The sequence below is a fragment of the Xenopus laevis genome, chromosome 5L (genome assembly GCF_017654675.1).
Source record: "Xenopus laevis strain J_2021 chromosome 5L, Xenopus_laevis_v10.1, whole genome shotgun sequence".
NCBI classification, from domain to species: Eukaryota; Metazoa; Chordata; class Amphibia; order Anura; family Pipidae; genus Xenopus; species Xenopus laevis.
Window position 1 is genome coordinate 71,610,676 of NC_054379.1, and position 14,884 is coordinate 71,625,559.

The following is a 14,884-nucleotide window of genomic DNA, read 5'->3' on the forward strand; positions in this document are numbered from 1 at the left end:
AATTTTTTGAATAATAAGTGACTTTCAAATCTGGTGTGTGCTGCTTATAAACATGGATTTGATGTATAAGAAGCACTGCAGCAGCACCTGGTTCTGATCAGGCCCCATTCTAAAGCTGGCCATTGATGCACAGATTATATCGTACGAATCGAGGATTCGTATGATTTTCGGATCGTGTGTGGAGAGTGCAGACTTCTTTCGTCGGGTGGAAATAGGTCGTTTGGTCGATCGGACAGGTTCATATTATATTCTCTTATTTCTATTTGTGAACTTTTGCTCTTCCATTAAGTCTTTCGCTTCCCTTTACCATTTTACATTCCTTTTGCCAAGTCTATTCTTATCATTCTGTTTCCCCCCCCTCTTAATCTCAATCTCTCACTCCTAGGCCCGGATTTACAAATTTGCCGCCCCTAGGCCCGCTCCCCTGCCGGTGCCGTCCCCTTCGCTTCCCCTGTCCAGCACTGTTACCTCCACTTCCGGTTGTCCCCCTGTCCAGCGATGTTCCCTTGCCTTCCAGGGCCTTCCGCTTTCTGTGCATGCGCACATCTTAACACTTGGGAACAGCACTGGAGACTGACGAGAGTCTCCAGTGCTAGTTACTGATGCGGCTGAAATTGCGCCGCCCTAGGCCCGGGCGTATGTGGCCTTGGCCTGCTCACTCCTTGAATTTTCTTTTTTCCTCTACCCATTTCTTACTCTGCTCTGCCCTTCTTTCTTTTTACAATTTGGTCCCCCACATTTTCACCACTTCTTCCCAATGTTTTTCTTCATTCAACTGTCTTTACCTTTTTTTTTCTACCTTTTCCCACAACTCTTTAATTTTTATCTTTTCCTCACTCCACTTCTTCACTTCTCATTCATGCTTGTCACTGCATAAATATATCGGAGTCCCATTGTCTCCTGTTGGATTTTCTGTTGCCTATTTCCAAATTCTGTATTTTTTCCACTGCTGTTTGGTGCCTATGGAAATGTTCTAAAGAAAGGGCAATACGGTAACAGACGATAAAAAGTAATGTGTGTTATCAAGATTCCATTACTCTTACTACTGTTATCAGATAGCTGCTCATCTTCTGTCAAGTAACAGTGAATAAACCAGCATCTAGTGATAGGGCAAAAACAACTGGATTTTCTAGATTTCATTAAAAATGCTTCATCAAGTGACTGCTTAAGTTCAACTGAAGAAATTGCTCATGAAACACAAGACACTTTCAAGCAGGTCTTGGGGGAAAAAAGCATGTTTGTTTAAAATTTAATAGAACTTAATGTTCTAATTCATTGTAAATTATTAAACACATTTTGCTCCTCTTCATACAGGTACATGTTTGCACTAGTTCTAGTAATCTGTACCAGATTTTATTTACTGGTTTGCTTTTAAAAAACCCTAAAAAACTTGTTCTAGGGTTTACGAGACCTAGTGCAATTTTTGTATGTTATTATGATACTCCATAAGCTGTGTTTGCAAAGACAGTTGCAGGTTGCAAAGGCAGGCCACTTAAAGTATCTTGGCATCAACCATTACTGTTAAAATAATAAAAAGGATGAATTATTTAAAACTAACTTGGTATGCTCAAAATATGGAATGCACTCTGGCTATTATAATTCATAATTTCAGGATGTCCACATTATGCAGCTAGAGATAAGCAGTCTTATGTTAAAGACATCTTTAACTCTCTATTCAATGATTTGCTTCCAAAAAAAGATCAAAGGAAAATACTTTAGATTTGCATTATATTCCTGAATTAAGCCTCACACAAAGATTTGTGCTATCCTATAGTTTCAAGCCAAAAATGGCTTTTAAGCGAATTATTCTTTTGAGAAAGAATGCAATCCAACACACAGGCATTATACAGAAGAGTATTTGTTACTTTTATTACATTGTATAATAAGGAAATACAATGTGAATTAGTTAATATTAACAATGTCCCCAGTTTCCAAACCATACCATAAAACATAGTAAAAAAAAGCATTTTGTGTGTAAAAGTCGATCTGAAAATATGAAAAGATGAAAATAAAGCACTGTGCTGCAGGATTTGGGCCCTGTAGTGCTCATTCTGAATATCTCTCAGAAATAATATTAATTCTGAATAAAAGTTAGTAATGAGGTTTCAGATAACTGAAACTAATTATACTAATAAATAACTCTTCCCCCCCCCTCGATGTTAATTTTGTAAATCACAATGTATCCACAAGAGAACTAGGGTGTAACAGAGCACTGTGGGGCTCTATGTAGAAGAGATAAGCATCATAATTATCACTATATTAAGGACACTGAGACATTTGTGCATTAGGCTGCTAAAAATCCCTTACCCTTTAAAAAAAACAGGGATTGCTTGTCCATACATTGCAATATATTCAAGCTGGTCAACTACATCAAAGTCATCCCTGGTCCTGCCAGTTCTACCTTTAGTCTCATCTGATTCATTAAGAATTCTACTGCTTCATTATACATTTACACAGGGACTAAGTTTTACCTGCAGCTTATTTGCTTTCAAGGTTTAAACTGTACTGTAGCTGGAAAGGATGGGAGCTAAAGGGATTGTTGTACTGCCCCCTTAATTTTAAACCATTAGGCGATGTAACCACAAAATTCATACAAAGACAAGAGGTTACAGCACTCAAACCATTATCAATATATTGAGGACATTGAGAAATGTTGTGCATTAAGCTACTAACAAAACCATAATAATATATATATATATATATATATATATATATATATATATATATATATATATATATATATATATATATATATATATATATAATTGCTTGGTGAGGGCAGCACTCCGCCTTTGTAGCATTCCTCGGGTGCACGGTAATATATATTATAAGCAAAAAGAAGACCAGCAACACCGAGATCTCTTGTGATATAGTCAATTTATGTTGTGAAATCACATGCAAGCCGAAGTGACGTTTCGGTCCACACAGGGACCTTGATAAAGGTCCCTGTGTGGACCGAAACGTCACGTCGGCTTGCATGTGATTTCACAACATAAATTGACTATATCACAAGAGATCTCGGTGTTGCTGGTCTTCTTTTTGCTTATATATATATATATATATATATATATATATACACACACACACATATATATATATATATTATTTTTCGAAAGAAGAAAAAGATTGCTGCACAACTCTTTTTGTGCAAATTGTCAGAAAAGTGGCCTTTGGGCTGTGGTATGTTTTTCTACAATATAGTATTTATGCATTTATAAATTGGAGTGCTGTGTCAGTTCATATATATATACCTGTTCTTCAAATTTATTCTTTATTAAATCAACGTTTTAGATCTTTATCAATATAACAATATAACATGGTGAAGTGTATTCAGTAATACACACATATATATATAATAATAGCCGGGGTAGCACGCACTCCAACTAAAGTTAATATTTATTCATTAAAAAGTAGCATTACAGAGGCATCAACGTTTCGGCTCTTGGTCTAGTGCCTTTGTCAAGATGCAAAACCAAACTAAAATCATTACAAAGTTACACAATTTAAAACATCAATTGCATCACCTCACATGTGACTTCATTTCCCCTCACTTTAAGAGAACAACTTTCTCAAACAGTTTAAAGGAGAACTAAGCCACCTCACAATATCAATACAATGTATATGGATCTATATACTTTTAATAATGATTATCTTAAACCATGTATTACAGCCTAATGTCTATCAAGGTAGCAATTAAAGGAGCAATATTCATTTAATCCCCCTGGTGAAACAGTTCCCAATTTTCTAATCCAAAATGTTTTGCACTGTAGAAACATGCGTGAATGATCTCCACCACGTTTGGGCATAGGTATGTGGTCAATTGCTATGAACGTAAATGTTGGTAACTTATGTCGCAACTCCAAAAAATGCTTAGCTACTGGCTTATTCGTTTTTTGATCTCTAAAGGCTAGGTTAATAGCCGATCTGTGGGCATCCATCCGGAGCCTAAGGATTAAGTCTGTCTTACCGACATGTGAAAGGCCACACGGGCATGCAATTAAATAGATTACATGCGTTATAGTCCATGTAATATGATGGCGAATATTAAATCTATGTCCTGTATGTGGATGTACAAAAGTAGTGCCCGGTGTCATATGGCGGCAAGACAGACATTTTGGACATTTAAAACATCCAGCCTTCCTCCCTGGAAGCCAGGATGTAGCAGAGCTTGGTTGTGTATAACAATCGACCGGATAACTCCTGATCAAAAGGTCTCTAAGGTTTTGACCCCTATGGTAGCCTATTAACGGTGGAGCTGGGCAGAGTTTGCCCATCCGTTCGTCTGCACTAATGATCTTCCAGTTATTACGTATAGCCTGGCTAATAGGGGATGATAATGTATTGTAACAGGTTGATAAAATCAAAGGATTTGTTTTCTGTCTATTCACTGACTCAGTTTCAATTCTTTGTCTCGCAAATATTAGAGCTTTATCCAGATTTCTATCCGAATATCGTCTTTTGTACATCCACATACAGGACATAGATTTAATATTCGCCATCATATTACAGATCGTTCACGCATGTTGCTACAGCGTGAAACATTTTGGATTAGAAAATTGGGAACTGTTTCACCAGGGGAATTAAATGAATATTGCTCCTTTAATTGTTACCTTGATAGACGTTAGGCTGTAATACATTGTTTAATAATAATTATTAAAAGTATATACATCCACATACATTGTATTGATATTGTGAGGTGGCTTAGTTCTCCTTTAACCTGTTTGAGAAAGTTGTTCTCTTAAAGTGAGGGGAAATTAGGTCACATGTGAGGTGGAGCAATTGATGTTTTAAATTTTGTAACTTTGTAATGATTTTAGTTTGGTTTTGCATCTTGACAAAGGCACTAGACCAAGAGCCGAAACATTGATGAACATATAATGCTTCTTTTTAATGAATAAATATTAACTTTACTTGGAGTACGTGCTACCCCGGCTATTCTTCTACATTTCCAATACTGAGCACAGCACCCAGATTTGACTGAATACAACAAATGAATGAAAGAGCGAGTGCGGACTGAATTGGTGAATTATATATATATATACCGTATATACTCGCGTATAAGCCGAGTTTTTCAGCACCCAAAATGTGCTGAAAAACTCGACCTCGGCTTATACGTGGGTCATACGCCAATCCCTCACCGGATCCCTCACCTCCCTCTCCCATAGCGCATCAGGACTCTGTGACTGACGATCGCCGCCCGGAGCAGGTCCAGGAGCTCCGGGCGGCGCGTCCTTCCCTGCCGGCGTCGCTCCCAAAATGGCGGCGCCCATGGCCGCCACGTGGGTAGCGGCGCCGGCGCCTCTACCCACGTGGCGGCCATGGGCGCCGCCATTTTGGAAGGACGCCGGCAGGGAAGGACGCGCCGCCCGGAGCTCCTGGACCTGCTCCGGGCGGCGATCGTCAGTCACAGAGTCCTGATGCGCTATGGGAGAGGGAGGTGAGGGATCCGATATTACGCGATTGATGTGAGCTGCTGCTTCCACATAGGAGACAAACTGTTTGGATTCACCATGTTATTAATCTCAAAGCATTTCAAACTCTCAATATATATGTAGTACATTTAATCACTGTCAAACTCACAGTGTGCTTCTTGGGTGTACTGGAGAATCCTGCATTAATATTTTATGGGTCTCATCAGAAATGGATCTGCATCATATTTGAAGTTCATACTGGGCAGTATCTTTTATTATCTGTTTCTTTATTAAATTGCTTCAGACTGGCATTCTCATTTATTTTAAAGGTGTAATAATCTAGCCTTACACTTTTCAGAGCATATACAATGGACGCCTTTGGTTTGCTTGGGGAAGTGCAATCCTTATTCTCAGCAGGGCTGTCTATATGACTAGAGGAGCGTTCCTGTACAAAGTACAGATTGATTTTCAATCAGCCCCTAGGCTTATACACGAGTCAATAAATTTTTCCAGTTTTCTTAGGTAAATTAGGTACCTCGGCTTATACACGGGTCGGCTTATACACGAGTATATACGGTATATATATATATATATATATATATATATATATATATATATATATATATATAGATATAGATATAGATATAGATATAGATATATAGATATATAGTTAGGTCTAGAGATGAAAATAAAATTCAATTATTATGATTCGTTCTTTATTTTTAAGCAGTTCATCTGGGTATATTTATAGTTTGTTTTCTGGGGGTTTTTTTATTTAACGAGTGCCTATTTATGATATGCGTGTTATGAGAGCCAATTTGGGGAAATCTCATTAAGTAAGTCTGTCTCTTCAGATGAAACTTTTCTATAATAGTTGTATAGGAACATGCACACTTTAGCAATCAGGACAACTTTGCACAGAAGAAATCTCAGCACAGCCATTGGATTGGTTAACAATTTATTGCAATATCACAGGGCTGTATGTCAAGCACATAAAGTGCAGATTTTACAATGACTATCCAAGAGTGTAATACAGGGTTACAGCAAGGCTTTATCCTACAAGCCTTAGATTTGAGACACTCTACTAATAATGGCTGGAGGGATGTTTAGTATGATGTACATAACTGGCCTTAACTCTTCTCCTTAATATAATATTAAGGAGAAGAAAATCCAAACCCTTGGATTTTCTCTCTTTATAGAACCTTTAGATGAGAACCTACAGTACAAAATCCATGAAGCATAGCACTTACCTGCAATGTTTATTACTGAAAAATGAATATTTAAATGTTCTCTAAAAATATGGTGCTCCTGCTATTTTAACTAGCATCTAGCATTCCAGTTTTTATTATCATGCAGAAGTGATCATGAAATATTATCCTGCTGAGATGTTTATTCCTGGGGAGATGTGAAATGCTTATGGCTGAAGTATTTAACACTTGACAGGCAATAACCAGTGAAATACGTGCAAAGACTACTTAGCGACAACACAGAGTGCATAAACATTAAAGTTATGATATGTTTTTAAAACTATCTCACATTTTCTTAGCTATTAATTCTTAAATTGAGCTTTCAAGCTAAATTATCAGCAAATTTCCAAAGATACTGCCTTTATATTAATATACATTTTAATTGTCCTTATCAAGAGAAATCCGCAGTCTTTTATGATGTGCCTCAAATGGGAGAAATAAATGTGCTTGATAGCACTGAGATATTGATAATATACTTAATTGTTTATTTTTTTTAAAAAAACTGTTTCTAGTTGTACAGTAATTTAAGTATAGCTGTTGCTAAATAATTCAGAAAGTTTGAATAGATGCTCTCATGTAAAAAGCTTTTCATTTACTATACTTTCACCGCATGGCTAGCTGCTTTTAACTAATTAGCCTACTGGAGTGCTGGCTTTATTTTTATAGTATAAAGTACAGACTCTACAATACTTAATTTGCCTGATGGGAAAATTATTGTCTACATTGGAAGCCTGTATAATGCTAGTGCCTTTTTAGGATCAATTCTTAACCCACTTAATGGCAAGCCAAAAGCTATGACAGTGTATTAGTCATACAAATGAAATTTAGCTTTAATCAAGCAATATTATTTGCCCCACTAGTTTCTATTACTTCCAATGGTAGTTGTAAAATAAATGAATGATAGTGAGTATTAATTTTTGGGTAAAATTTTTCACTAAAATAGTCCATCAGCTTATTATTTTTGGTACATATTTGGTCCTATTCAGTGTGCATCAGCGGCTGTCAAACTCCTTCATATAAGTTAAATATTTTGACCATAAGTATAAACTTAAATGGATACTGTTGTGGGAAAACATGTTTTTTTTTTTTGTTTTTTTTTTTAATGCATCAGTTAATAGTTCTGCTACAGCAGAATTCTGCACTGAAATCCTTTTTTTAAAGAACAAACAGATTTTTTTATATTTAATTTTTAAATTTGGCATGGGGCTAGACATATTGTCAGTTTCCCAGGTGCCCTCAGGTCATGTGACTTGTGCTCTGATAAACTTCAGTCACTCTTCACTGCTGCACTGCAATTTGGAATGATATCAAACCCCTCCATTTCCTCCACAGCAGCCCATCAGTAGTGAAGCGCGAATTTGCGCGCCCGTTTCACGAATTTATTTATGAATCGAGCAAATTGGCCGCAAATTCGCGCCTGGCGAATAAATTCATCACTACCCATCAGCAGCCTATCAAGAGAACAATGGGTAGCTAATCAGATAGCAGCTACCTGACAGCTCTGCTGAAGGATTTGTTTGCACTTCGAAGCTGGAGCTAGGGAGAACTACCAACAATGTTAAAAGTGCATTAGAGACTGTTAGACATTGCATAGAAGGAACTATGATAGGGTGTACCGATTGCTTAGATCTTGATTCTTCATTGTAAGGGTTCCAAAGTATAACTATTCCTTCCTTGAAGTCAGAGAAACAAAATCTAATATCTTGTACGCTAAAAAAATGTAAATCGAAAATATAATGTAAAAACATGCACATAAATTAATATGGATAGCTAAAAAATAAATAAAAAATATGTTGTTGCCTACCCAGGAAGCATGCGTTGTCATTATTTGGTGGATATAGGGTGTATGCCATCTTTCTTTTAAACAAACTCTTCACTTTATAATAGTGTAAGGGCACAGCTATACCTCACTCCATTGAACAAAATAAAAAAAAATGTGCCCATTTCCTTGTTATATAATAAAATTATTTGATTATTTTATCAAATACAAATGTTTTTTTTTTTGTTTTTCTTTAAATGTGCCCATATGAAATAAATCATATGTAAAGAAACTGGTGAATTCCACTGGGTTAATTCCTATAGACAAGTATAAACATTTGCCAATTTATTCATATTGTATTTAAATTTGGATATCCAAAAATACAACTTATTATTTTCTCTGTCTTTAGAAATCTACGATAAAGCTGTAAAACTGAATGCAACATTGGGAATCCCAAACAAAACACTAGACAAAAGTTTCCAAGAGCTGCAAAAAGATATTGACAGTATGATGGCAGAACTGAGGAGAAAAAGCCTGAGAAATCAGAAGAACACAGCCAACGATGAGCTGAAGTGAGTGAAAATGAGCAGCATGTAAATTATCATACACTAGGAATACATTCTGGTAGAAAGTTGTGTTTTTTGATTTGAATGATCATTTGTAGATCTCATCTTATCTCTTAAATTGGCCTTTTGCTTTTAAATGCAGCCCTTCTAAATCTACAGAAACAAAATTAGATGTTTATTTTGTTTTCTCTTTTTCTTCTTTGGAATTTTAATGAATAACACTACACAGTTAATACTTGTTTGCGTTTTTTATTGCCCAACTCTATTTGCCATTTGAAGGTCAGTGTCTACCCAGCCGTAGCATTTCATAATAAGCAGCATAGAACAACAGTCAGTAGACTCAGGAAAAGGAGTTAGTGCCCTAAATTAAACTAAACATGAAAAAACGAAAAGTTGATTCTGCCACCAAAAAAAGCAATGGCTATTCATATTCATGGTTATATTTTATGTATGTATGTTTTATGTATATTTTTTATAATTTGCCTTATGAAACTAGGACAGTTTTACTTTACAGTGCATTGTAGTATGGTCAACAGCTGGCATACAACTAAAAAGAATTCAGATATTCAAGTTTTCAGGTGGAGAATTATACCGGGGCTCCACACTAATCTCATTTTCCCCAAGTGGTTTATCCACAGTGTGTCTACTGAGAATAACTTCCCTAAACTCCCATTAATTCAAAATTCGACCAATTGAAAGGTAATATTAAAAAAGTTTTTTTTAAAGTCGGACGAATTGACACGACCCGAAAACTCGAATCGAAATTGAATTGAATTCAATGAAACACAATTCGTTTTATCAACAAAAAAACTTGAATGTCAGGAAGGCTGCAAACATCCCAAATTGATCCCTGGACCTCTTCCATTGACTTAAATAAATTCTTAAGGGCCAGAGTAGGATAAATCTCAAAAATCGAATTTTAATTTTTCTAAAAACTCTAATTGAATTTGGATAACTCCTTTGTCGAATTTGAGAGTTTTGACCATAAGAAAAATTATGTATGTATCTGTAATTTTTGTTGATTGTGTTTAAATAAAGCCTTTAAAAGTAGTGATGGGCCAATCTGTGCGAAAAATTAGTGAAACACATTGAAGTCTATGGGAGTAAAAATTATTTTGACATGCAACAATTTTGACGCGAGCGACAATTTTTATATGCGCGACTATTTTGTCCAAACACATTAAAGTCAATGGGCGTCTGAATCATTTTGACAAGCGCAATTTTATACGCGTGACTATTCTGACTGACGACAATTTTTTTTGTTGCAGCGGATTTTTCGCAGGCAAATTTTTGATGCAGTTTTGCTAATTTGTTCACTGGCGGTGAAATGTGTGAATTTGCCGTGAAATTGTACCTGGTGAATTTATTCTCCCATCACTATTTAAAAGTAATAATAATGCAGATAGTATTAATGTCATACCAATCTCCACAGGATTATAATGTAAAATCATGTCTCTAAAAAGAGATCCAGATGGAATTAGTTGCCATCCCTAGATTAGAAATGAATTTGGTTGAAGCCACCAAAAACCTAAATACCTGCAAAGTGCAGTGAAGTACAGGGTATTCTTAACATTGCATAGAATATGATATTGCGCTTTTCTAGAACCAAATATGTTTCAGCTGTCTTTGCAAAAGCGAATGAGGCATCAATATTATTCTCTATAAATCATGAGTAGTGATGGGCGAATTTGCGCCGTTTCGCATAGCCAGAATTCGCGAAACGGCGCCAGCGTCTCGTTTTTGACGCCGGCGCCGTTTTTTTTCTGGCGAATATTCTCTGGCGTTTCGCACATTTATTCGCTGGCGGCAAATCGTGCAAATTCGCCGCGAATTCGTGCCTGGCGAATAAATTCGCCCATCACTAATCATCAGCAGATTTGCTAATTATTCGGGTTATGTAATAAAATGCACTAAGTTTGCCCAGGGGCAGTAACCAATCAGCATGTGGCATTTACTGGTCACCTGTTTAAAAGCAAACATCTTATTGGTTGTTGGGTTACTGCTCCTAGGCAAATTTAGTGCCTTTTATTGCATATGGGGGTATGAGTTCTGCCAAAGTACTTTATAAAAAAGTTTCCAGTGTACATGTGTTGTTCAACAAAAGTGGCAAGGTTCCGGGCTCAGCATCTTTTCCATAATTCTGCTTTTCTATAGAGCAGCAGAAGCTCTCCTGAATAGAGTGAAGAAACTTTTTCAAGAGGCTTATAAAAAGAATGAGGAACTGAATAATGAGGTCAAGGAAAAGTTAGGTCCATTTGAAGAGAAGCTGGATGATGTTTGGGATCTACTGCGAGAAGCCAGGGGAAAAATAAAGGCGGCGGATGATCTATCTGTTGTCAACCAGCAAAACATGACAGGGCTGGAGGTAAAGTGTTACATTTTAATATTTCATTATTAAAAAAACCAAAAATACAAATAATTATACAAAGCGATGACCTGCAGCTTACCTTTTTTTTATAGTTTTATAGTATGTGCTGTATACCTAGAGCAGGGGTCCCCAACCTTTTTAAACCGTGAGCCACATTCAAATGTAAAAAGAGTTGGGGAGCAACACAAGCATGAAAACATCTACTGGGGTGCCAAATAAGGGCTATGATTGGCTATTTGATATCCCCTATGTGGAGTGGCAGCCTACAATAGGCTCTACTTGGCACTACACTTAGTTTTTATGCAATTAAAACTTGCTTTCTCGCTTGGAATTCAAAAATAGGCAACTGCTTTGAAGCCCCTGAGAGCAACATCCAATGGGTTGGAGAGCAACATGTTGCTCACGAGCTACTGGTTGGGGATCACTGACCTAGAGTGTACCTAGTAATCCCCTTTGTGTGCTCATATGTATATGTAAAGAACAAATTACACAAAATCAGCATGGATATTGGCTGTCACACATTCTCTTCCTCAACTGCCTGCTTTTGGTTTATTTTAATTGCAAACTCTAATTAAACTGTGCATTAATAAACATTTAACAAAGTGACGAGAAGTGAATTCATCTCAAATGAAGATTAATGTTGCAAACTCTCTTTTTAAGTGTAGGGGTTTTCATTGGGGATTTAAGATTTTTTGCTATCTTTTGTGCACAGAATCTGTAATTACTTAAGCAGGGTGGTAATTGTGTGGCATGTTATTGCTCACAGCTTAGGCTCATAAATATAACATTTTAAAAAATATAAAGGTGGAAGAAACTATGATTTTATGTATAACTAAATGTAAAAATAAAATATTGCAGTCATTATTTAAACATTTAATAGTGCAAAACCACTTATTAAGCTTTAAATATATATACTGTATATGCAATAGTATTCATTTTCTAAAATTACAATATAATTGTGTGGTATTCCTCAATTTATCAGCCACCATCGTGTAATTTTTCTGCCAACACAAATATACGATGGGGCCATACTCCGCCCAGTGATGTATGGTCCAGAGAAAGATATTCACAATGTTTAGGATGTCACTCCATACAAAAGAAAAATCAAGATCCCATGGTGAGATCTCAGTGGTAAATTAATTTCAGCATCAGTTAGTTTGCTATACTCTAAGCTCTGTTTGTTCTCTAAAGCCAGAATTAATCCAAACAAATTTAATTTTCCAGCACTGATTCTGGCAAGAAAGCTAGTTTATGAAATCACACATTCTGAGTGCCTGTGATTACAGAAAGCTTTGTCATGCTAAAACTCAGACATCACATTTGCCTTTTGACCTTACCCATATGGAGCATTAGTGCTGATCCCTTTGTCAGAAGAACAAGACAACTTTGGAGCATTACAAAAAAGCATGATTTCTGCTAACTTCAAAAGCCATACTAAATATTGATATATCAGTTATAGTTCAAAACATTCACTCTTAAAGGAGAAGGAAAGGTTAAAACTTAGTAAGCTTTATCAGAAAGGTCTATATAGATACAGCAGTAAACCCTCAAAGTAATGCTGCCCTGAGTCCTGTCAAAGAAACACCACATTTCTGTCCTTCTATTATTTACACATGGACTTCAGTATCAGACTTCCTGTTTTCAGTGTAAACCTCCAGGGGTAGGGCTTGAGCATGCTCAGTTTGCTTCTCTCCCCCTCCCTCCTCCCTTTCCCCCTCCCTCCTCCCCTCTCTGCTGTAAACTGAGCTCAGAGCTATGAGTGAGCAGGGAGAGACTCAGGCAGGAAGTGATGACGCACCAAGCTAATATGGCAGCTGCTATCCTAAACAAACAGAGAAAGCTTCCAGAGCTGTTTACTCAGGTATGGTAAAGCATTCTGCAGAACAAATATAGTGTTATAGCTTGCACTATTGTGGCTAATCTATTGACAATAAACTGCTTCAGTAGCTTTCCTTCTCTTTTAACTTCATTTCTAACTTCAAGACAAATATGTAACATTACTTATATAGTGTGACTCTATGATCTTGTTTCTTCTCAGATGTTGCTGGACTTATTCTTTAAAATAATATCAAGAGTATAAGCATGCTGGGAGTGATAGTCCAGTAACACCGGTGATATTAAATCAATATAATATCCAAAAACATGTAATGGCCGCTAATAAAGTACTAAACTTACAGCTGTGTTTCTTTATATAGACTGAAAACTCCCGAGTGACTTCTCATATCTTTATACTTTACAATATGTTATTTCTCATGTTTGTTGTATTTCTTCTCAATCAGCCAGTCATTCTGCTTTATATATAAATTTAGATTATACACATGAAATTGTGCAACATATTTGTACATCAGAATAATAGAGAGGTGTTAAAAACAGGTGCAGAAAAAAATAACAGCAGAAGGCCAAGAGAGAGAGAAGAATGAAAGGGAAAGTTGAATAGCTGTGTTCTGTTGGCAGAAAATAATTATAGTTCATTTTTAATTGTACTTGAGTAATCTGATCAACAAGAATGAGGTAAATGGTTGTTGTTAACACTTCTTTCTATGCATAGCCCACTTATCAGCTCTTGAAACCACTGTATCTATTCAATGCCCAGCCCATCCACTTCTGTAGTATTGCTACTTTCTGTATTGCCAGATTATTGAGTGGATAAGGAGCAAGGTAAAAGGCTGGGAAAGCAAATAAACATTGTATGTGAATAGAAAGAGTTAAACTTATCTAAAAGCAGTGTGTGGAAGAAAACAATGTTATCTGTGTGTGGTGGTAATTTGGACAGTTCCCTTTCTATTGGTAAACCTTGCTAGCTTGCGCATTTCAGGTAGGGGCACCTTGACTTTACAAACCTGCCAAGAATAACCATTCCCAAATTACAATCTGTGAAATATTGAAGAACAGTTTTATTTTTTTTTATAAATTATTCAAATCTGAGAAGGGTAATTTTTTTAATAAATCCAGATGGAGCTGAATGGAAATGAATAAAGTGTGATTAGATGACTTAATGGCTTGTATTGAAGGTTATTCAAATCCACATTTTATCCAGTAGAATAATGAGTGCCCCTACTTTGTAAGAATGCATTGTAATGGAAATGCTGCAAATGCAAGAGTATATCCTTTAGCATGGGAATGTTATTTCCCTGATCAATTGTTAATATAAAGACATACATACTGTTGTATCATAATGTGTGTCTTTGTATAATCTCTTGATTTTAAGATATCAGAGATAAAAAACAAACTGTATTAAAGTTCCCTTTTAAAATGATTCTCTAAATACTGTGGTATGCCACAGCTATTTGTAGTCGGTCTTCACTTTTTTTTTCTTTTTGGGTTTGAATTATTTTATACAGAATGCTTGGGACCAAGGGTTTTCCATATAATTTAAAATCTAAATATAATATAATTTGGACCTCCTTAGTTCTACTAAACAAACATTTAATAAACCGAGTAGAATTGTTGTTCCTCCAATAAGGATTAATTATGTCTTAGTTGGGATCAAGAATAATGTAGTGTTTTTTTTTCTTTTTTTTTTTAAGTGAAAA

General features: G+C 36.0%; 1 protein-coding gene across 1 annotated transcript in view; it reads left to right on the top strand.

Annotated features, from left to right (window-relative positions):
- Nucleotides 1-14,884, top strand: part of LOC108716137 (laminin subunit alpha-2-like) — a 433,274-nt gene that overhangs the window by 331,306 nt on the left and 87,084 nt on the right. Inside the window, exons 36-37 of the mRNA XM_041562932.1 lie at nt 8,827-8,989; nt 11,138-11,348. Of these exons, the coding sequence (XP_041418866.1) occupies nt 8,827-8,989; nt 11,138-11,348 (374 nt within the window). The remainder of the gene's footprint in view (nt 1-8,826; nt 8,990-11,137; nt 11,349-14,884) is intronic.